General features: G+C 42.2%; 1 protein-coding gene across 1 annotated transcript in view; it reads left to right on the top strand.

Moving 5' to 3' along the window:
* Positions 1-21863, top strand: part of LOC124286166 (phospholipase B1, membrane-associated-like) — a 42658-nt gene extending 20795 nt beyond the window's left edge. The window contains exons 22-41 of the mRNA XM_046722516.1: positions 233-365; positions 1261-1418; positions 2706-2886; positions 3119-3214; positions 3712-3777; positions 4400-4446; positions 5380-5452; positions 10227-10326; positions 12754-12866; positions 13053-13116; positions 15187-15245; positions 15375-15442; positions 16102-16145; positions 16427-16535; positions 17136-17268; positions 18141-18298; positions 18764-18944; positions 19546-19641; positions 20209-20274; positions 20684-21863. Of these exons, the coding sequence (XP_046578472.1) occupies positions 233-365; positions 1261-1418; positions 2706-2886; positions 3119-3214; positions 3712-3777; positions 4400-4446; positions 5380-5452; positions 10227-10326; positions 12754-12866; positions 13053-13116; positions 15187-15245; positions 15375-15442; positions 16102-16145; positions 16427-16535; positions 17136-17268; positions 18141-18298; positions 18764-18944; positions 19546-19641; positions 20209-20274; positions 20684-20731 (1993 nt within the window). The 3' untranslated portion in view covers positions 20732-21863. The remainder of the gene's footprint in view (positions 1-232; positions 366-1260; positions 1419-2705; positions 2887-3118; positions 3215-3711; positions 3778-4399; positions 4447-5379; positions 5453-10226; positions 10327-12753; positions 12867-13052; positions 13117-15186; positions 15246-15374; positions 15443-16101; positions 16146-16426; positions 16536-17135; positions 17269-18140; positions 18299-18763; positions 18945-19545; positions 19642-20208; positions 20275-20683) is intronic.
* The last annotated feature ends 1597 nt before the right edge of the window (positions 21864-23460 follow it).

Raw genomic sequence — 23460 nt, 5'->3', positions numbered from 1 at the left:
TTCTCCTACCCATGCTTGTCGTAAGAGGTAACTAACGGGTTCGGGGGTTCAGGCTCCATGACGTCTTTGATGCATGTCATCGTATCCCAACTGCAAACATCGATGCTCATGATGTCAAGCACTTCATTATCTAGTTATGACTCGAATATTTACTGACCGCCGTCATATAGGTAGAAACCTGCTCAACAATAAACAAACAAACGAACTGGTGTAAGCCCATGTTGTGTTACAGTTCCTTGACCAAGCAGGCAGAGTTGTTGATAAAGAGGATGAAGAATGAACTATTTGTGGACTTCAGAAACGACTGGAAACTCATTACCATCTTCATCGGGGGTGATGACTTGTGTTCCTACTGCAAGGACATGGTTAGTGGGTGAACAATAATAGCGTGACCTGTACAAGTGACTCAACATCTCTAATACTGCAAACTCATCTTAATAGGGATGGTACCGTTTCCTGTGAAATCGGAGCCCGGATAGCAATTTAAAATTTGAAATATAATATCCCGATTACAGAATGACTTAACGAACTAGAGTATTTAACATTTCACTGTATGTATTCTGTGTTCCAAGAGTGAGTGATTGAGTAAGTGAGTGAGTGAGTGAATATTGCTTAACGCCCCATCTGCAATGTTGCAGCTATTCGCGGCGAGTATGTTCCAAGAAGGATCGTATGAAAAACGAGGTGTCCTGATTGATGGTGCCCTGTCTCGAGGGATTTTACCAATACATCATGGTTATCAGAAGAGCCACTTAATTCAGGCATTACAGGCGTCGCTCTGATATATACACGGTGACATATTACATAGAACTGTAACTTAATTAGTTGTTATATTCTCACAGCGTAAAAGTGCGGAGGATAAAGTGTTATACTATAACATATTTTTCCTACAAAATGGTAGAATCTATTAAACTGTTATTTCATTTATCATAATTCACCTCCATGGGCATTTATGGGAAGATTGGTTATGAAGTCCACTTTTAACGTAGAAAACCCTACTTCCCGTCACTTACCCATCGTACAACAGTACATCTCAACCCCAGTAGCCCTTACCCAATACAATCCAAACCACACAGCCCTCCCTAGTACGACCCAAAACCACACACCGTCCCGAATAGAACCGTATCTTCCTGAAGACAACTCAAGAGGATGTTCCCTATGCTAAAAACCACATCCACTTATTCACTTAAGGAACAAACATATAATTCACTGTGACCGTAGGTTTAATTTATATCAGAAAACTCATGTGGTTACCTACAGGGGCACTACAGCGCCAGCAACTACGTCGAAAATGTACGGCAGGCCCTCGACATCCTCTACTCCAGCATCCCCCGCGCCTTCGTCAACCTGGTGGCGGTGAACCACGTCGACGTGATGCAGGGGATGAACCTCGGAAGCATCTGCTCCATCCTTCACCAGTAAGCCCCATCCTGCCTCAGGCGTCCAGCTCAGTGGACACCCCATAAGTTGGCTTAAGAGGGTTTGTGTCGGTGGATGAGGGAGTCGACAGCCAAGTTGGCTTAAGAGGGTTTGTGTCGGTGGATGAGGGTGTATGCATGTCAACTTTGTCGATACCCAAGTTAGCTTGGAAGAATTGGGTTGGGGTTGGGCCCAGAATGGAGTGGATGGTCGGGGTAGGGCAAGGGCGTGTACAGTCCAGCAGAGTCGACAGCCAAGTTGGCTTAAGAGGGTTTGTGTCGGTGGATGAGGGTGTATGCATGTCAACTTTGTCGATACCCAAGTTAGCTTGGAAGAATTGGGGTGGGGTTGGGCCCAGAATGGAGTGGATGGTCGGGGTAGGGCAAGGGCGTGTACAGTCCAGCAGAGTCGACAGCCAAGTTGGCCTTTGAAAAGTTTGAGTGGGGTGGGACCATGATGGGATGGATTGGCCGGGGTGGGTGAGGGTGTGTGCATATTCAACTTAGTCGATACTCAAGTTAGCTTCAGAGAGTTTGGGTGAGGTGGAACCAGGATTGCGTGGGGCTGGGTGGGTGAGGATGTATGCGCGAGTCGACAGCCAAGTTGGTTTGAGAGAGTTTGGAGGGGGTTGGTATGGGTGTGGTGAATGTTCGGGGGTGGGTAGGGTGAGGGTGAGGGTGTGTGCATGTCCAGCAGAGTCGACAGCCAGGTTGGTTTGAAAATGTTTGGGTGGGTGGGTGGTGGGTGAGAGTGTATGCGAATCCGGCTTAGCTGACAGCCGAGTTGTTTTACCTTCTGTCAATGTCTGAACGCTTTAATTGGTAACTTGGCTGCATGAGTGCCACATTGGGGCAAGATAGACTCGCCTTTTCGCGAACTCTAACTCAACATGATTCATAATACTTAACGCACGGCCTATGGCATGGTCGGACCATGAACTTTCAGCAGTGGATATTTCTTATATTGGGAATGGTGTTATACGTATTTGTGCTTTGGGCGTTCTCCGTCTTACTGAATTAAAGCTTCTGAATTTGTGTCACCAGAGACCATATAATCTATTACTTTGTCACTTTGAGTTTTGTGTAAAACTTGTTGCTGTCAGCATATTGTAATGGTTCTTTATAGTAAAGAAACATCTGATGAATTATTTGTCCTCGCATTTGATGAAATTGGCGCTCTGTCGGTTGAAGCTGAAAACGTAATGATCCATGAACATCAATATGCACGGCATGACGCTTCAACACCAACGACATCGTCATCAGATCTACCCATGGTTCCGTGTACAGGTTGTTCTGTTCTTGTGGCTCCTATCCCCGGAATGAACTGGACGCTCGGCTGTTACACCAGGCTGCTGACGACTACAACGACGGCCTGGAGAGGCTGGTGGCCAGTGGGAGATACGACGACAGGGACGACTTTACAGTGGTCGTACAGCCGTTCTTCAGAGATGCCAAGCTACCCATGAAGGTACCTAGATACTACTATCTTAACAACTCCAATTCAATCACCGCAATAACCTACTACTACTACTACTACTATTGATAGGATTTCAATAAATTCATGCTATTTTATTGGTATGTGATATTTATTGGTATACAATTTAATAAGTATTTGAAATAATTAGTTATTTTTAATGCCTAATTTCTTATTGTGTAAAAAATTACGTAAATCTTAATTTTTGGGCTTTTTTAATTTTCAGGGAAACAAACCAGACTTGTCTTACTTTTCGCCGGACTGTTTTCATTTTAGTCAGAAAGGACAAGCATTTGTTGCCAGGGCGCTCTGGAATAACATGGTATGTTTTGCTGTACACATCAACAATCGGGGACTATCATTACGACCTGATTTCATCATGTTAATGTGTTTGTGAGCCATTAATTGTACAAGCTGACTTGGATTAATGGATCCTTTTTGGCTCAATGGAAATGTCAAATTTTACAGGAAAAAGTACGGGGAAAATGATCTTGGAATGAAAGTTATCAGACATGTTTAACTGATTCACAACTAGCCGTCGTTTTTCTTACGGTGTGTCGGGTGTGGATTTCTATTCAGATACTGAAGCATGGATAGAATTGGAGAAGTGGCCGAAGTGTTGAAATTAACAAAGTTTTGAACAAGTTTCTTTAATGCTGCACTGTCTCATGTAACACCTTGTCATTGATAATCCAAGAGAGCGATAATCAACATTATATGGATTTTAGAACAACAATGTTCTGACATATCGATTTGAATTTAAACGTTTCCTCATGGTCTGACACGGGGTTGAATGTTTTGTATCTTTGACATTATCAGATCCACCCTGTCGGGGCAAAGAGAACGACCATACTTCCCGGGGAAGCCCTTCAATGTCCTAGCGAGGTAGGGACGTAATCGTGCTTATGACCAAACCCTGTCGCCAATGAAAATTGAATTAATAGTATACGAGTGAGTGAGCATGGTTTTACGACGCTTTTAGCAATATTGTAGCAATATCACAGCGGCGGACATAAGAAATTTGCTTCACACATTGCACCCATGTGGGGAATCGAACCCGGGCCTTCGGCGTGACGAGCGAAGACTATAACCACTAGGCTACCCCCCTCCCCCTTGAATTAATATGAATATGGAGTAACGACACACACTTTCAGTCCCCCTTTACAATTCACACGGGACGTGAAAATATCACCGTGCAGAGTTGCATCCCCTTAAAGTGCAGGATCTCATCATGGGAAGTTAGAATCACAGTTTCTCCCTGGCTATGACCCGTGGTATAATATCATCGTGCATGTAGTTGTAAAGGTCTAAATGCTACATCACGATGATCTGACCTCCCATATCAAGCTGACACACTGTGGTATTAATAACGGAAACCACAGCGTTGTTAAACCCAACTTAGCCTCCTCCTACACATTTGTGTTGACCCTATAGAACTTCGTTCTTCCGGTGATGTACAAGTACAACTTCCTATTCAGGTGATGTGGAAGTTTTTTTTCTGTTCCAGCTAAATCCATACTTCTTCACAAGCAAGAACAGTGTCAACTATCAAAGGTAAGATACGAGATCGTAACATGTAATCACCTGTAATACTACAATCATTGATTGGGATATAAGTAACTCAATTAGTTTCCTTTCACTGATTACATTTTTATCATGCATTCCAGACCAGATAAGTGAAACAAAATTAAAATACAATGTATACTTAAAAAATGTGTTCGGGGATAGAAAAAAGCATTCTTGACGTTATGATCATAATATTAATGAGATTAATGTGCGTGTGTGTGTATGTGTAAAGCAGTACAATATGGAAACATCTCTATGAGCATGAACGAAGCAGTATGTATATGAATGAAGCAGTATATGCACACGTCAGCATGGCGAAGCACAAATGGGTGAGTGAATTTAGATTTACGCCGCTGTTAGCAATATTACAGCAATATCACGACGAGGGACACAAGAAACTGGACTTCATACAGTGTACCAATGTGGGGAATCAAACTCGGCTCTTTGGCTTGACGAGCGAACGCTTTAACCACTAGTCTACCCCACCGCCCCAATTACAAGCTTGTTTGTGTCCGTTACTGTGGCTGATGTCGTGTTTATGAATACGGTGTTGGAGTGTGTCCCAGAAGCCGCAAGTATGTGAGACTGCTGACCATATGTCTTATGCAACAAGTCTGACCAAAACCTACATGTACCGGAATATTGTCATGGCAACAGTAATTAGCTCATCTGCTCTCAACCACTGAAGTAAAGCGTTGGCCGAAGACCCGGGTTCGATTCATCACATGGGTACAATATGTGAAGCCCATTTCAGGTGTCCCCCGCCGTGATATTGCTGCAATATTGCTAAAAGCGGCGTAAAACTCAACGCACTCATCGATCTAAATTTCCGGGCTGAGGACAATCGCATCCAACAATGTCGGTAATTTGTTCCGTGTTTGCACCTCTAACGGTGTCCATGTATTTATTGCACTGCTCAAGTAAGCCGATACGTACCACTTTCCCTTTCAGACGTGACGTTGGCAGTTACACATTCTCGCTACGTATATCGATTGGATTATGACGAAAGTCTGACGTCTTGACTGAATCGTCTGATGGTGGAGACAGCACCAAGTGTACATCGTGCAGCAGACGACACGCATAATTGTTGAAATGATGGCACAAACACAGACATGTGCACAGTCTGTCGCTTTGGGGTAGCTTAAAACACGTTTGTCATCGATAGACTGACGCTGATGTCCGGTTCAAATGTCCATTGTTTGCTTATGATTTAATCGTTATATATCCATATTGACTCTTGAGACTAGTTCTATTGTATGAGGATCTAAATATATCTAAACGATTTTGACTTTGACTTGTCACAACATCATGATTTTACCAACAGATCTCGATCGGGAAAACTACGATACGATTCCAGGGGTGGATGCGGCTTTTAGAGAAAGGGCGGGTGCACACTTTATTTTGACCCGTTTTTCGGGTTGTCATTTGAAAAACATTCAGGACAAAGGAGAGGGTAGTGGGTGGTGGTGGTGGTGTTTGTTGGGGGGGGAGGAGAGGAGGAGAAGACCCTGCAAACCCCTCCCCCCCCTGGTTACGCCTATGCGATTCGCTTTCAAGAACACTTTCCTCCAAATACAGTGTATAGGAACCCAGATTTGAGTCCATGCAACTGTCTATGAACTAAGATTGGTATCTTCCAGAGGGCGAGAGGTACACCTTCTTTATCGATACAGTTTCCGACACGATAAGTAAACATAACGTTGCACGATCTACAATATATCAACTCCAAATAGAGAGCAAGTGTCTAAGGAAGTGAATAATGTTTTATTTGTTGTAAAATAACAGCACATACAGATAGCTGAAGCTTCTAAAGTGCGGTGCAGATAGCGCTATAGGGAAAGCACTATGGGGCAGTCGGTAGCTCTTCTGCATAATGCCGCTCTCAGATATATCCTAGCTTTATGGCGGCATTTGTACATTATATCTGGACCAAACAATCCAGTGATTGACATCATGAGCATCGACTGATGGGTATACAGTGACATGAATCAAGTCCAGCGAGCCTGATCATCCGATGCCTAGAGTCGCCTCCAATGACAAGCATAGGCTGCTGAAGCCCAGTTCTAAAACGGATCCAAACCTCCTTGTAAGGACAAGCCAATGTCAAAATCGTATATTCAGATGGAACAACACGGGAATACTGTTACGTCGGTTACTAATTATCTTTATAAAACGTCTCAGTGTCATTCATATATCACCATATTACTAATAACGCCGCAAATGTTACTAGTTAATGCATCCATCCATGTTATCAGAAAAATGTTAAAGAAGAACTATAGGCGATTCACAAACTTGCCATTATTGAGTATACACCTGAATATTGGATTGGACTAAACAATTACAAATGTGCTCAAAATGTTCCTGGGTTGAAAGGGGGCGGTGGGGTAGCCCAGTGGTTAAAGCGTTGGCTCGTCACGCCGAAGACCCGGGTTCGAATCCCCACATGGGCACACTGTGTGATGCCCATTTCTGGTGTCCCCCGCCGTGATGTTGCTGGAATATTGCTAAAGCGGCGTAAAACCAAACTCGGTCAGTCAGTCCTGGGTTGAAAACATTCGTCGGAACGCAACAGGTCCACGTCACATCTTTGACACCCGTATTGAACATGTAAACCAACGAGAAACAATGTCTTGTTTGTTTTGTCAGCCACAATCAAACATTGGTGGAAAGTGTTAACACTCATTGTTAGTCTAATTGTTAGTCACCCTTTCACTTATAACTGTATAGTATTCCGTACTTAAAAATACTCATTGATCCTTTGATCTTGGTTGTACACATTAACTTCTTTTTTTTACACGCAGATGGGAATGGGAAGAGAGCTAACTCTCGTATAGGGGTATCGGGTACATTTCCATCACCCATATCACAGGGAATCACGCACACGGGCACATTTACACCATTGTATTACATACATAATATATCACGTGAGGAGCTTACAAGATATAACCATAACATTTATAGCCGTTCTCATATTTCTTTCGCTGAGTATACCCTGTGCCGGAACCGCGAGACAAGTGGTAATACATGACCCGGACAAGAGTGTCAATCTGCCCTCTTTCCATGACACAGTTTATATATATAGGCATGATAGCCGATATCACATGCTACCACTCACGAACCTAATCATAACCAACCTAAACCTACTTCAGTGTGATCAGCTGATCAGCGTTAGGTAAAAGGCGCGTGTATCAGTAGACTGTGCACGACTTCAGCTGTTTGGTTGTGCGATTAGGTATCTGATCAAATACGTCGCATATGTCCTTATCTCCATGGCAGCTGTCATGATGTCATTATTTACTTCAGATGTGTGATTTCTGGTCAAACTGTTGTATAACTGGAAATAGTCAATTATTGAAAAGGCATTTAGTACATTTTTCGCAATAATAGTTTAAAGGTCACATGCAACGTAAAACACAACTTTGCAGATTCTGATACCTTTCGGTATGGACTTACCGAAAAAAATCATCAAAAATGCAAATTCAACTTATAAAGTTGAAAAATAACGCGATGAAAAAAACCGCGCGAAATCGTAGTTCAAACGATTCACTAACTTTCCCCCATCGCTTGGGGGGAATTGAAGTGGTTTCAACAGCTGGGCTGCGCTCATAGCACATGCGCAGTGAAATAGGTTCGCGGAGCTTGGAAGCGGGTTGTCCGTGAATATTCGGTGAAGGCTTTGGTGTGAGCTATTTTTCTACTGTTTTGTTGATATTTCACAGGTGCGAGCTTTTTATATGTTATTACAGTAGATTACTGATTTAACTGTTTATATAATTTCATTTGTCTTTTCACCACACGTTCTTCTTACCGAGCATTAGAATTCTTCCTCCAACAATACCTCTATCATCGCTAATGCGACTGTAAAATTGTTTTTTTTGATATTTTGAAGTAGCGAGACATAGTTGGTTACTCATGCTTTTAGCCATCAGATTGTCTGGCCCAGACTCAGTTTATCGCAGGTCGGTGTAAGGTAGCTGGAAAGTTGCTGATTCTCGTCGTAAAACAACACTCACTTCTTCTATAGGAGGTTTGTAGCGTGTATCCCCTTTATCCTATAGCACACTGATGGCACAATATCGAGAACACAGTGTCCAGTCTCTATACCACCAAAGCCAGACGGTGGGGTAGTAGAAATGCTCACTCGTAAGGACCGGGTTCTATTGCCCTCATGAGTACAATGTATGAGACCCATTTCTGGTCTCCCCCGCCGAGACATTGATGGAATATGTTTTGAATATGTTAAATCGGCGTTAAACAAAACTCCACCAAAGGGGATTGTTCGTCCCTAATCGTCATCAAATGAGTTAAACCGTAAGGGTTTGAACATTCCGTTATATCAGAGCGTCCCGATCCGTGATGATCCGGGTTAGAATTGGTCCTAAGCAACTCATTCTTGTCGTAATCGGGCGATGAGGCTCGCTAACTTGGTTGATGCATTGCATTGTATCATAATTGCGTAGATCGATGCTCATGATGTTAATCACTGGTATGTCTGGTCCAGACTCGATTATTTACAGACCGGCATCATATAGCTGTGCCGTTTTAGAGAAGACTGACTGACTGAGTTTGGTTTTACGCCGCTTTTAGCAATATTCCAGCAACATCACGGCGGGGAACACCAGAAATGGGCTTCACACATTGTATCCATGTGGGGATTCGAACCCGGGTCTTCGGGGTGACGAGCCAACGCTTTAACCACTATGCTACCCCACCGCCCGTTTTAGAGAAGAAACCTACAAAGAAACAATGAAAGAAACAGGGCGTTCGTGGGCGGTGAAATAGTCTAGTAGTTCATATTGATGCTGTATGTGAAACACATTTGTTGTGGCTCCCCACATGCTATTGTCGAATCTCTGTGAACCATGCTCGCTTACACTTTCAGAGTGAGTGAGTTAATATTTAACGTCAAATCGGCAATATTTCAGCCATATCGTGACGAGAACAATTGGGTGGGTGGTGGGATTGGATAACATTCACCATACACCTGTTCATGACTGTCCAGGAAAAGAAATTGCAAATAGTATTTTTTATTATATCATAAATTTCCATCATGTCGACTATGAGATGTGCCATGACCTTGAACATTGCTTGATTCTGATTGGTTAAGGCGAGGTCTTCATTTTACTACTGAAACCTTTTTAACATTCAGCCTTTTCACATAAATGGGTGGGTATGATTGCATCGACTTCCTACATATTGACTGACTGAGTTTGGTTTTACGCCGCTTTTAGCAATATTCCAGCAACATCACGGCAGGGGACACCAGAAATGGGCTTCACACAATGTACCCATGTGGGGATTCGAACCCGGGTCTTCGGCTTTAACCACTAGGCTACCCCACCGCCCCTACATATTGAACCTATCGAGAAAATACATTAAGGAGGAAATGTTCTATTAAGTATATATATTGCAAGTAGGCCTACAATATAAACACAAACCAATATAAACGGACGTAGGCACTCGCACATCAATACTGAGTGTAACACAGTCATCAGCGGGCACATCTGTTCCAGTATGTATTGTTTCGCATGGAGCGTGAGATCGGAATATGACATGAATACCACATTTGTTACCAGTCATCATTGCTTTGAAAGATGAATGGTTTTTCCAGTTGTACCAATGTCACGTTGTAAATAACGCCTGACGAAACGCCTGCAAAACTATTAGATGGCTCCCTTGTGAACACCGCATTCAAACGCATCGTACTGAAAACTGACAGATCACATGATGTCGACAGGTCATGTGATCTCTGCTCTGTTGTTTTGTAAATACGACCGCACTCATCGAGAGTGGTATCTCGTGTAGATGTGGAGAACGGACCGATGATGACATGGACACACTTTCTCCTCGCAGCCGGACTTGTAGCAGGTAAACAGCGACTAATAGGTCGTTCTTATTGTTATATAGTCCTTAAAAAGTCGGTCTTCACTTGATGACAGTGGGTCACATGTCCCATCGCAATGATTTTGCATTATCGAGGAAGGCTAATTCTAAGCATTGATTCCCTGTGTCCCATACTTTCGAGCTGTTTGTGTATTTTAATTAGGACCTTTTGTTAATATTTGGCCTCCTGACCGACAAAAATCTCGGGTTGCCATTGTGGGACACCCGAGGACAGATAAGCATGACCGAGTAATACTGTGTACCTGGTTATAAATAGACGTAATCTTTGGTCGGGTGCTTTGTCAACCGGGGTGCATTTATAAGGGGTTAAACCCTGCTGTACACCCATGAACACACAGCATAGACATTTACATCCATGGTACATCCGTGGCAGAAATCTGTACACAACCGCTGTTCAACCTCGCTGGAGACTGTACACCACAAGCTATAACGTCAGACTGTACACAACCTTTGTACACTCACATAGGAAAGCTTTACCTAACGAATGTACATGCGCAGTTGAAATATGTACACCACGACTGTACACCAAGGGCAGAAATCTGTACACAACCGCTGTTTTACCTTGGCAGGAGCCTGTGCACCACAGGCTTTAACGACGTCAGAGAACTGTACACAACCATTGCACACACACAAAGGAAAACTGTACTTAACGACTGTATACACTCGGTGGAAATATGTACACAGCTACTGTACATCCACGGCAGAAACCCGTACACAACCACTGTTTAATACTGTTCACCATAAGCTATAACGGCAGAGAACTGTACACAACCATCGTACTCACACAAAGGAAAACTGTACTTAACGATTGTACACACTCGGTGGAAATATGTACACCACCACTGTACACCCCGTCAGAAGCTGTACACAACCACTGTACACCCCCGTCAGAAGCTGTACACAACCACTGTACACCCCCGTCAGAAGCTGTACACAACCACTGTACACCCCCGTCAGAAGCTGTACACAACCACTGTACACCCCGTTAGAAGATGTACACAACCACTGTACACCCCCGTCAGAAGATGTACACAACCACTGTACACCCCGTCAGAAGCTATACACAACCACTGTACACCCCGTCAGAAGATGTACACAACCACTGTACACCCCGTCAGAAGCTGTACACAACCACTGTACACCCCGTCAGAAGCTGTACACAACCAGTGTACACCCCCGTTAGAAGATGTACACAACCACTGTACACCCCGTCAGAAGCTGTACACAACCACTGTACACCCCGTCAGAAGCTGTACACAACCAGTGTACACCCCCGTTAGAAGATGTACACAACCACTGTACACCCCCGTCAGAAGCTGTACACTACCACTGTACACCCCGTCAGAAGCTGTACACAACCACTGTACACCCATCAGAAGCTGTACACAACCACTGTACACCCTGTCAGAAGCTGTACACAACCACTGTACACCCCGTCAGAAGCTGTACACAACCACTGTACACCCCGTCAGAAGCTGTACACAACCACTGTACACCCCCGTTAGAAGATGTACACAACCACTGTACACCCCCGTCAGAAGCTGTACACAACCACTGTACACCCGTCAGAAGCTGTACACTACCACTGTACACCCCGTCAGAAGCTGTACACAACACTGTACACCCCGTCAGAAGCTGTACACCACCACTGTACAAGAAGCTCGACATTCACTTCTCCATTGTGAATCTAATGACACTCGTGATTGTAATTAATACAGTCACAGGTGGGCTAGTGCTTCGCTGAGACGGGGAATTGATGTTAAATTCCGCACTATCACGAGAAAGACGTTTAATCCCCTCAGTCTGTGGCTGACCAGAGGCATCCTTGCTGGCGATTCGGTCCATCTCAAACTGGCCCTATAACCATCATTTTAGAGCCTATAACAATGATGGTAGGCTGTTCAAAATGGATGTGTGTGTGTGTGTGTGTTGTGTGTGTATGAGAGAGAGACAGAGAGAGAGAGAGAGAGAGAGAGACCCTGAGAGAGAGAGAGAGAGAGAGAGGACCACCCCTGAATCCATCTATGCGATTCGCTTCCAAGAACACCTTCCTCCAAATACAGTGTATATGACCTCATATTTGAGTCCATGCAACTGTCTATATACTAAGGTTGGTATCATCAAGAGGGCGAGAGGTACACCTTCTTTATCGATACAGTTTACGACACGATAAGTAAACATAACGTTGCACGATCTACAATATATCAACTCCAAATAGAGAGCAAGTGTCTAAGGAAGAGAATAATGTTTTAGAAAGAGAGAGAGCCTGACCACCCGATCCCGTTAGTCGCCCCTTCCGACAAGCATGTGTTGCTGAAGACCAATTCTAACCCGGATCTAAAGGGCTTGGATCAAAACCTGATCACGTTGTAAAGATGTTGACTTTTGCAGCATGTCACGGCAGCTATGACGACTACAGGGCGTGGCTCTCCAAGGCAGCAAGCAACGTCACCATACAGAGAGACTTCAACAAACACCTGCATCTCTTCAAGGATGACACACAGGTAACTTATAAACATACCGCTAAACATACAGGTGTTATATTCATTTCAGCACATTCACTGCCAGTCTCAACATTAAGGGTTAAATGTATTTAGACAGTTTTCGATTACTATACAGTATATAATGGGTTATTTGAATTGTGTTATCAAATATAAACTTGAATGTAATCAACTGTTTATGATTTGCAGGACTATGGGACACCTGCGTTTCCATGTACACCCACCCCGAGGTCAGACGTCTCGCCCACTTCAGGTAAGGAAGGTATAACAAAACCTCACCAACTTCAGGTAAGGTATAACAAAACCTCACCAACTTCAGGTAAGGAAGGTATAACAATCTCGTTATGACAATCCAGAGTCAGACGTCACAGGACGATTTACTCCAGTTATGACTCTTCCCATCGTTTATGACTCTTCCCATCGTTCATGACTCTTCCCATCGTTTATGACTCTTCCCATCGTTTATGACTCTTCCCATCGTTCATGACTCTTCCCATCGTTTATGACTTTTCCCATCGTTTATGGCTCTTCCCATCGTTTATGACTATGACTCTTCCCATCGTTTATGGCTCTACCCATCGTTTATGGCTCTTCCCGTCGTTTATGACTATGACTCTTCCCATTGTTTATGACTCTTCCCATCGTTTATGACTATTCCCATCGTGTATGGCTCTTCCCATCGTTTATGACTATTCCCATTACAACTACTAAAATAGAAGCGGCTAAATTGAGCCTAAAGAATACTGGCCAAGTCCTGCAGTCCGCCATCTGTATTCTGCCCATATCAATCTATATACATGAACAATGAACATGGACAGATGTTTTTCGATAATTTATTAGAACTAATATTCTCTATTTCCACAACAATCACAGAGATTGACCTTCCGAGACACCTGTTAGGATATTCACATTCACAATACAAGGGTTCTTGGAAAAAGCAACACAAGCCACATTTGCATATTTAGACTTTCTGAAAACTGCAGCTTGTCCTTTTCGTTGACTCCAAAGTTCATGGTCTACAGTCAGGGGCGTAGCTACCATTATAAAAAATGCCCGGGCTTACACATGATTTTTGCTAAAAATATTTTTTCTTCTCATTCTTGCCAAATATTGCCACAAACACGTTATTAGAACAATTTAAAAAGTGGAAATCCCTCTATAAATCATTCTTGCCAAATATAGCCACAAACACGTTCTAATAAAAGTCATAAATCATTCTTGCCAAATATAGCCACAAACACGTTATTAAAATAATTTAAAAAGTGGTAATCCCTCTATAAATCATATTGACTACAATATTCTTTGATAACAAAGCATACCAATACCGTCATGTACAGTAAACATGTTATTCTTCATATCATAAATTTGAAAGGTGTCTTTCTTCCAGTGATGACTGTTTTTTCATTGACATGTATGTGAATGTTTTGTTAGTCATGATTGAATGTGAATCATACCTGACATGCAGGTATTTACAATCGCCCTTCTTCGTATATTTTTCATTTGTTTATCATTTCATTTAGAAAAAGCAACACCAAATACTCGATGTATGGTATTGTACCAATGCAGTGAACATGCGTTAAACAATGTCAAAACATACTTGCATATGAGGTCACATTTCAATCAAATGATTATTCTGTCTGAATTAATGGTAGACTACTCTAAGTTTTCCTTATGATTTCAAAATATTGATAAGATAATAACATTTTGAAGTTATTGAAATCATCAAACGTAAAACGATATAACACTTCACGTCTCACAAATAATGATCATTTCTGGTGTCCCCGTGATATTGCTGGAATATTGCTAAAAGCGGCGTAAAACTAAATTCAGCCAGCCAGCCAGCAGCATAAAAAAATAAAGTTGGGCAAGCCCTCAATACTTCAATTATACAGCTTTGCAACCTATCAGGCTTACACGAAAGAATTGGGTTGGTACGCGCCTGACAGTGAAGTTATAAGGGAACCCCTGTATGTTTAAATGTATTGGATTAGAAGCGACAAAACCCGTTCCACAACTATGAGTCGGTTGTACAATTGTGACTGTATCATGAGTTCGTGTTTGTTTCAGCAAACGTGTTTGTTTATTACAGCTGTACGATGTTGTTTGAAAACAATCGCGCCTGGGCCAGACAATCTAGTGATTCCCACCATGCGATATGTAAAAACACATATTTATATTATATTATTAATATATTATATCATCATTTGTATTATGGCATGAAATTGCAGCAAATATTGGAATTTCCATAACACAATCATGTTGTACCTGTTTTGTATGTTATTTTAGAAAAATACCAAATAAACTCTGTTTCAATATTTACCAGTTCACAGATTGACCCCTGCTGATGTCCAAGTGGTGGCGGCCCTGGGCGACTCCATCACGGTAAGTCATCGGCCTTATATTCATGGATACCAAACCACCCGTCGGATATAGCAAGAATGGTATTAAACAAATAGCTGTGTAATAACTCCGGTATGTCCGTGTTGTGTGACGTCATATTGTGTGTTGCAGGCCGGGACGGGAATTACAGCCTGCACCATTATTGGACTCCTCTGGCAGGACCGGGGACTGTCTTGGAGGTGGGAACATTTCACTAATTTATATGTATTTACTCGGTAGCCGGTTTCTGTTTCCCCTCTGTTCGGTTCCTGAAAATATATTAACAAATCAACTTAACCTAACCGTTATCGCAAAAATAGTCGATTGTAAAATAGATCCTACTGGAGTATCAATTATGTTACAATTACTTAACATTTAATGTCCCCGTGACAGTTCGACATATTTTGTAACTATATTAAATACAGACATAGTTTGCAGGGGTGGAAATAACCCATTGCCCGACGCCCTAGTCCAGTGTTTTTTTCTGTCGGGCAAGCAAATTTGTATATCACACTGTACCGGTGTCCAGTTGATATTCCAATGTTAGTTATGTTGTTTATTTAAAGAATCAACAAGAAAACGGCCAGTATAGTGGAAAAAATATCAGGGCAAGTGATTTTACATGTGCCACTGTACCGGAGTACACTAGCAATTTTTAAGTTATTTCCACCCCTGGTTTGGCAATAGTAACTAATTCAGCAATAAGAGATCATTTATATACTACAACCCTCCTTCAGGTAGTTGTGTGTTTTCTCCTCTTGCACTACAGCCTGTGACGTACTGGCAAAGTTGATACAGTAGCTGTATGAGTAGCTGTATGAGTAATAATATACAATAAGATGTTGGTGTTCTCTTGCAGCATCGGCGGCGATGGCGACTACAACTACCAACCAACTATTCCAAGTACGACATCTCCTCTGTCATACAGCACGCCAAATTATGGCATTAATATTTCCTATATCCTAATTAGTAGTTGCTTGGGATACACTATATGTCCAACAATAATAGACAGTCTCCTGTGTTGTACGGTAATAAGGCCATACAACAACTGCTAAGTTTACTGCATGATACGATATTAACGTTGCTCAATGTTGTACTATAGTGGAGAATATACAGTACTATACAATTTAGGACAACTGAGGGTCTGTCTACAGCCACTCACATTTATTAAACGTGTTCTTCAGATATTGTGAGAAAGTTCAACCCGAACGTGAAAGGGTTCTCCGTGAAGAGCGGCTCGGCGAGGAGCAGGAACGCTCACCTTGATGTTGCAGTACCAGGGGCCAAATCAGAGTAAGAGAGGTTGTGCGTGTGTGTGCGTGTGCGTATGTACGTGCGTGCGAGAGAGCGAAAGTGATCATTAGAGATGAGGTTGTTACGACTGTGAAATGATATTCCAAGTTAAGAAACATGATTTTTTCCCTGAAAATTTGGTTAAGTGTGATTAAACCATGGAGTCTGAATTTTTCAACAAAAGCTGGTATATATGTTTTATCCAAATCGGAGTCCTATATTAGCGGGTGGTTGAAGACGTGATGGACATACTTGTTTTGAAAGTCAACTTGCAGTCGAAAATATTTTTTCTTTATCATCGAAAAAACGTTAGAATCATAGTCATTATGTTTAGGTTTGGTTTACCGAATATTGCTATTCATTCTGGCTGACCTAAATCCATTCCTAAACACTTACTACTTTATCTATTTAGCAAGTCTCATTCTGAGGATTGGTATCAATTGTTTTGTTTCTGTGTAACGGACATGTGTTAAGGAAATGTATATTAAAAATATTGTTTGTATTAACAAGTTTTAACAATTCATTCTATGACCTGTTCACGGCACTCATCACGTCAGGTGTAACCCTGGCTGACTTCATTCACTTATACTGTGTACAAAGGGATATGGTTGAGCAGGCCGAGTCTCTGGTAGAACGGCTGAAGTCCGAACCAGGGGTCGACTTCAAGAACGACTGGAAGCTCATCACCATATTCATCGGCGGCAATGACCTGTGCGACTACTGTGAGGATAAGGTGAGTATACCTCCGGACTATTCACCCAGTGAGTAAGAGAATGAATGAGTGAGTGAGTGAACTTTTACGCTGCAGTCAGCAATATCCCATATAGATCATTGAGGTCTGTAAACAATAGTTTCTCAGCAAGCCAAACTAAACAATAGATAAACAGAATATCAACGATCCAAGTTGACGGGATACAAGACACTCTATCATCATGGCCAAACATTTTGACCACCCGATCCACATATCGTACTGTCTAATGACAAGCGTGGCGTTGAGGCTACTAACGGGCAAAAGAAACGATACCAAGTCGAAATCACTGATATTACATAACTACAAACCACCATTGTGAAAAAGGACAGTGAATTTAAATAACAGGTGTATTGGCAACATGCACCTCAGTCATTTCACTGGAGCAGCAACAATAACAAGTCCTGTGAGTCACAGTATAAATGAAGGAATGAGGTCCAAATTATCAAATTAAATTTTGGTATCGTTTCTTTTGCCCGTTAGTTTATTTGTAGACCCTGAATCTCGACTTAATAAACTACATATAACCATTCAACAACGTGTATGTTGGCACTCCAACCAATAAACGTACTAGTACTTGAACGGCTGGGATGAGTTACAGGGATTTAGAGAAATACGGTAACTTGACGTGGAATGGTTGGGATCAACGAACTCTGGGATTTAAGTTGAGCGGAGATTAGACGCAGACAGATAGAGAAGCATTCTCCTGAACCACGAACACCGGATGTGGGACGGAAGGATGGTATCATGCTTCACGGATCATCTCCTGAAACCTTCAAGCCAGTCTCTATGACATTCAGCTTAAGGTGCCGCGAGTTTCCACATGAGTAGACTATGAGTTGTTTTGTTTTCCACAGGGGCGCTACAACGCCAGCAACTACGTCCAACGTGTACAGAAGGCCCTCGACATCCTCCACGCAGGCATCCCCCGCGCCTTCGTCAACCTGGTGGAGGTGAACCATGTGGACGAGATGAAGAAACTCAACATTGGCCTTGTCTGTTCAGTAGCTCACCTGTAAGAGAATTGCCATTGGAAAACGATCTTGGGATCCACCGCCCGTAAACGATTAGCATAAAATGTAAAATGTTAATATGAAGGTGTTCGTGAAAGTTGCCTCAGTACTAGACACAGTTGCACCATTGGCGGGTCTATATAGAATTATCATTACGTAGTCTATACAAAGTATACAATTCCCAATTTGATATTTATTAAAACACTTCCGCGATCTGAGAATAGAAGACACATTCAGACATTTAGTATGTCCAGCATAACCTGTTTTTGTTGACATTATCCGGTATTCAAGGTTTATATGTCTTCACCACTTGCTTGATAAGGGCGTTAGAACCTACACCGAAACATCCCTTTCACTGTGATACAGACGTAGCTAAGATACATAGCGTTCACTGTTCATGTCAGTGAACGCTATGTATCTTAGCTAATGCAGACGATGTTCATCCACATATTGTAACCCTTCCTCAGGTTTATATGTCGTTGTGCCGCCTACCCTGGCAGCGAGGAGGCGTCACAGCAACTTCATCAGGCAACGGAAGACTACGACACCGCGCTGGAGAAGCTGGTGGCCAGTGGGAGGTACGACGACAGGGACGACTTCACAGTGGTCCTACAGCCGTTCTTCAAAGAAACGATGCTACCCTTAAAGGTATGCTGTGGGAATCTTTAATTTGTATATACACTTCACAACATCATTTATTATCATCTGTTAGTCTCGTTGTGATTATTCAGTTGAAAGTTACAGTTTTGATGAACCCTGGGTAAGGTTCAAGGATCAGATCAGATATCGCAACCAGTGAATCGTATATCTAAGGGACGCAACTCTGCATATAGATTTGGCCCCCGTTAGTAAACCATACTATTTTCCTGGACCCCGATCCACAAAGCGTTCGTAACGTTACGACCTGTCGTAACTCTATAGTTTGTCATAGGTTTACGAATGTCGTAGCGCTACAAACGCTTTGTGATCCACAATACGTTCGTAGCGCTACGACATTCGCATGCCTATGATAAACAATAGAGTTACGACAGGTCGTAACGTTACGAACGCTTTGTGGATCGGGGCCCAGAATCCTACCTACAGCTGTACATGCGAGATGAATGCGACTTTCTTCCGCCTGATATGCGTTTGTAGACAACAGTGATCTAGATACAAAACCAGACTCACTACACAAGTTTTGTTTACGCTTGACACTAGTTGCAGGGGTGTTGATATTAATGTTTTTTCATCAATATCCTGATGTTTTCAGGACGGCAAGCCGGATCTCACCTTCTTCTCCCCAGACTGTTTCCACTTCAGTAGACGCGCTCACGCCGCAGCCGCCATCGCTTTGTGGAATAACATGGTAGTCTACCCCACATGTATCACCCGTGAAGATCCGGGTTAGAATTGGTCTTCAGCAACCCATGCTTGTCGTAAGAGGCGACGAACGGAATCTGGTGGTCAGGCTCGCTGACTTGGTTGAAACATGTCATCATATCCCAATTGCGTTGATCGGCGATCATGATGTTGATCACTGGATTGTCTGGTCCAGACTTGATTAAAACAAACAAACATCCTAAATGTAACAGAAAGTCCTTTATGAATCCATTCAAATTTGGTATTGTTTGAATGACAGCCATTTATAAATGTGTATTTAACCTTGCAAGTACTCTGCTAGACTAACGATAGTCTCCGAAAACATAGATTTATAAAAGACACAATTGAAACTATATAGCTAAAAAGGAGCCCAAACGAGATGGGAAATTAAGAACCTGTAGGCAATCTAGACTTGCGTCATTTGGGACTATAGCATCACGATGGCAAGAACGGGCGGAAATGAAAATAATATGGTTTAGGAATATGGGAAAAGCTTAGCACTGGTTGATGCCTCGGCCATCAGCTGATATTTGCTCCTTTTTTTTATTCTAAGATCGAGCCAGTCGGTGAGAAGAGAAGGAGCTGGTCGCCTGGTCAGTCGCCCAACTGTCCTACTCCGGTAGGTGGCTGTAACACTCTATTTGTGCTGTGAGTTGTGTAAATCACGACATTTCAGTCTGAAGTCGGGGAAAGTAAGACAGATCGTAGAGGTTTGCCATATAGGTGTAATCAAACACAGTCTGATGTATCGCAGATGTTACACATGCACCACTTCAGTGTAAACCACGAGCAGGGGTTTGGTGCTGACAAACCCTGTAACATAATTAGGGCGAACCGGGATTCGAACCATGGATTATAGCGCTTTTTTGTTCCCAAGGCACGCAACTCTGCACTACGAATTGCAGGGCCTTTAAGACTCCACAATCCGTGCTCGCGTCCCCTTTCGTTCGTTACTTTGTGAATAAATGCATGACTACTAGCGTTTATAAAGTACGTGGTCTCATTAATGTCATGTGATACTATTTCAGGACAACCCCTACTTGTTCACAAACAAAAACAGCCACGACAGAAGGTGAGGGTCTGCACACCCACCCACCAATCCCTTGGATCCGGTTTTACAGCACAGATTCACTAATCATGTACAATCATTACTTACGACCCATGTTCAAGCCGTGCCCTTCCACAAAACGTCTGATATGAGCACAACCAACCACATCGAATGTTATCCTGATTTGGTTTTATACCTCCCAAACAACACCCATGTGTGATCCCGCCAAGCGTTCTTGTTCACTCGTGTCATTCCGGAACAAGTCGCACTTTCCGGAAAGGGGCGAGTGTGGACGACTGACCAAACATCTTCATCACAGCGTCAGCAACAGAAAGCGTCACAAAACGTACAAGTCTTTCAGCATTATTCAGCATTACTCAAATACTGTCAACCGAAATGGATCTTTGTAAATCGTGCCTTTACGTTTCCGATGCAATAACTTAAAAGTGACTCAATACTAACTTCCAGCATGTGATTTACTGCACATGCACTGAAAAATTGTTGCTTGTGTTTACTTGTAAACAATGAAAACATGTTGCACGTGTTTAGTCTTAGCTATGAAAACATGTTGCACGTGTTTAGTTTGTAGATATGAAAACATGTTGCACGTGCTTACTTCTTATCCATGAAAACATGTTGCACGTGTAAGCCATGAAAACACATTGCACGTGTTTACTTAAGCTTGTAAGCCATGAAAGCACATCGCACGTGTTTACTGGTAAGCCATTAAAAATTGTTGCATGTGTTTACTTGTAAGCCATGGAAAATTGTTGCTCGTGTTTACTTGTAAACAATGAAAACATGTTGCACATGTTTAGTCTTAGCTATGAAAACATGTTGCACGTGTTTACTTTGTAGATATGAAAGCATGTTGCACGTGCTTACTTCTTAGCATAGTCAGATCACAATTATATCAAACATTTCCGATATTGTCTTGATTAACCTTCGAGAGTTATGGAATGTACCTCACAACATATAGGTTCTTGATTTGCTTGTGGTGAACTGTGGTATACGCAACCGACAATGAATAGGATGTCTCTTGTCCGATTACCGTTCTAGTCTAAGGAATGTTAATGGGTCATTGTTATTTTATTTGTAAATTAAACCTGTTTATAACTATAATTTATTATGAAAAACGTTATTAAATTATTTATGTAAAATCATGCTTTATTCTTTTTTAAAATATCCGGTTTTTTAATCTTTATTGGTTTATTATAGGTTTCCAATCTCAATGTCGCTAAGGAATAAATACGAGTCTGCTGGTTTACATTACCATTTCAGTATATGATAATGGTGCATGGATGTTATTGATGCTTGGTGCCAAGTAATCAATCAAATGATCGATTAATTAATCAGTCAATGAGTAATCGGTATGTTTCGCAGAGGGTCTTTGGTCACATACGAAAGAAATATATCATTTAGAAGACATGTTGTGTAGAGGCAGAATAACATAGTGTTGCCGCTACCAACTTGAAAGTTTCTGCATTTCGATTATATACTGAAGGGAAAAAGAAAGCGATGGTTATACGATTGTAATGTGTTTGATACGGGTATCGTAGCACTGCTGATACTCGGCATGACGCTATACTGATACTCGGTATAACACTACTGATAGTCAGCATGGTGCTATACTGATACTTGGTATAACACTACTGCTAGTCGCCATGACGCTATACTGATACTCGGTATAACACTACTGATAGTCGGCATGGTGCTATACTGATACTTGGTATAACACTACTGGTAGTCGGCATGACACTATATTGATACTCGGTATAACACTGTTGATAGTCGGCATGGTGCTATACTGATACGTGGTATAACACTACTGGTAGTCGGCATGACGCTATACTGATAATCGGTATAACACTACTGATAGTCGGCATGGTGCTATACTGATACTTGGTATAACACTACTGGTAGTCGGCATGATGCTATATTGAGACTCGGTATAACACTGTTGATAGTCGGCATACACTATACTGATACTCGGTATAACACTACTGATAGTTGGCATGACACTATACTGATACTCGGTATAACACTACTGGTAGTTGGCATGATGTTATACTGATACTCGGTATAACACTACTGATAGTCGTCATGACACTATATTGATGCTCGGTATAACACTACTGATAGTCGGCATGGTGTTAAATTGATACTCGGTATAAGCTATATTGATGCTTGGTATAACACTGATAGTCGGCATGGTGCTATATCGACATCATGCGGCATGACACTATATTGATGCTCGATATAACACTACTGATAGTCGACATACACTATAATGATACTTGGTATAACACTACTGATAGTCGGCATGACACTATACTGTTACTCGGTATAACACTACTGGTAGTCGGCATGATGCTATACTGATACTCGGTATAACACTACTGGTAGTCGGCATGATGCTATACTGATACTCGGTATAACACTACTGGTAGTCGGCATGATGCTATACTGATACTCGGTATAACACTACTGATAGTCGGCATGACACTATATTGATGCTTGGTATAACATTACTAATACTCGTCATGACACTATACTGATACTCAGTATAACACTACTGATAGTCGGCATGACACTATTGATGCTCAGTATAACACTACTGATAGTCGAAATACACTATACTGATACTCGGTATAACACTAATGCTAGTCGGTGTTACACTACTGACCGGATGTAACTCTATTTCAGCACTCAGCAAACTGGATTTAGGTTGTCGCTGCGCTTCAACATTGGACATTG

This window comes from Haliotis rubra, unplaced genomic scaffold (assembly GCF_003918875.1).
Source record: "Haliotis rubra isolate DU_JTF1 unplaced genomic scaffold, ASM391887v1 Scf377, whole genome shotgun sequence".
Classification (NCBI taxonomy): Eukaryota; Metazoa; Mollusca; class Gastropoda; order Lepetellida; family Haliotidae; genus Haliotis; species Haliotis rubra.
The sequence above is the reverse complement of the archived record's forward strand: the minus strand, read 5'-3'. Positions and strand labels throughout refer to the sequence as shown.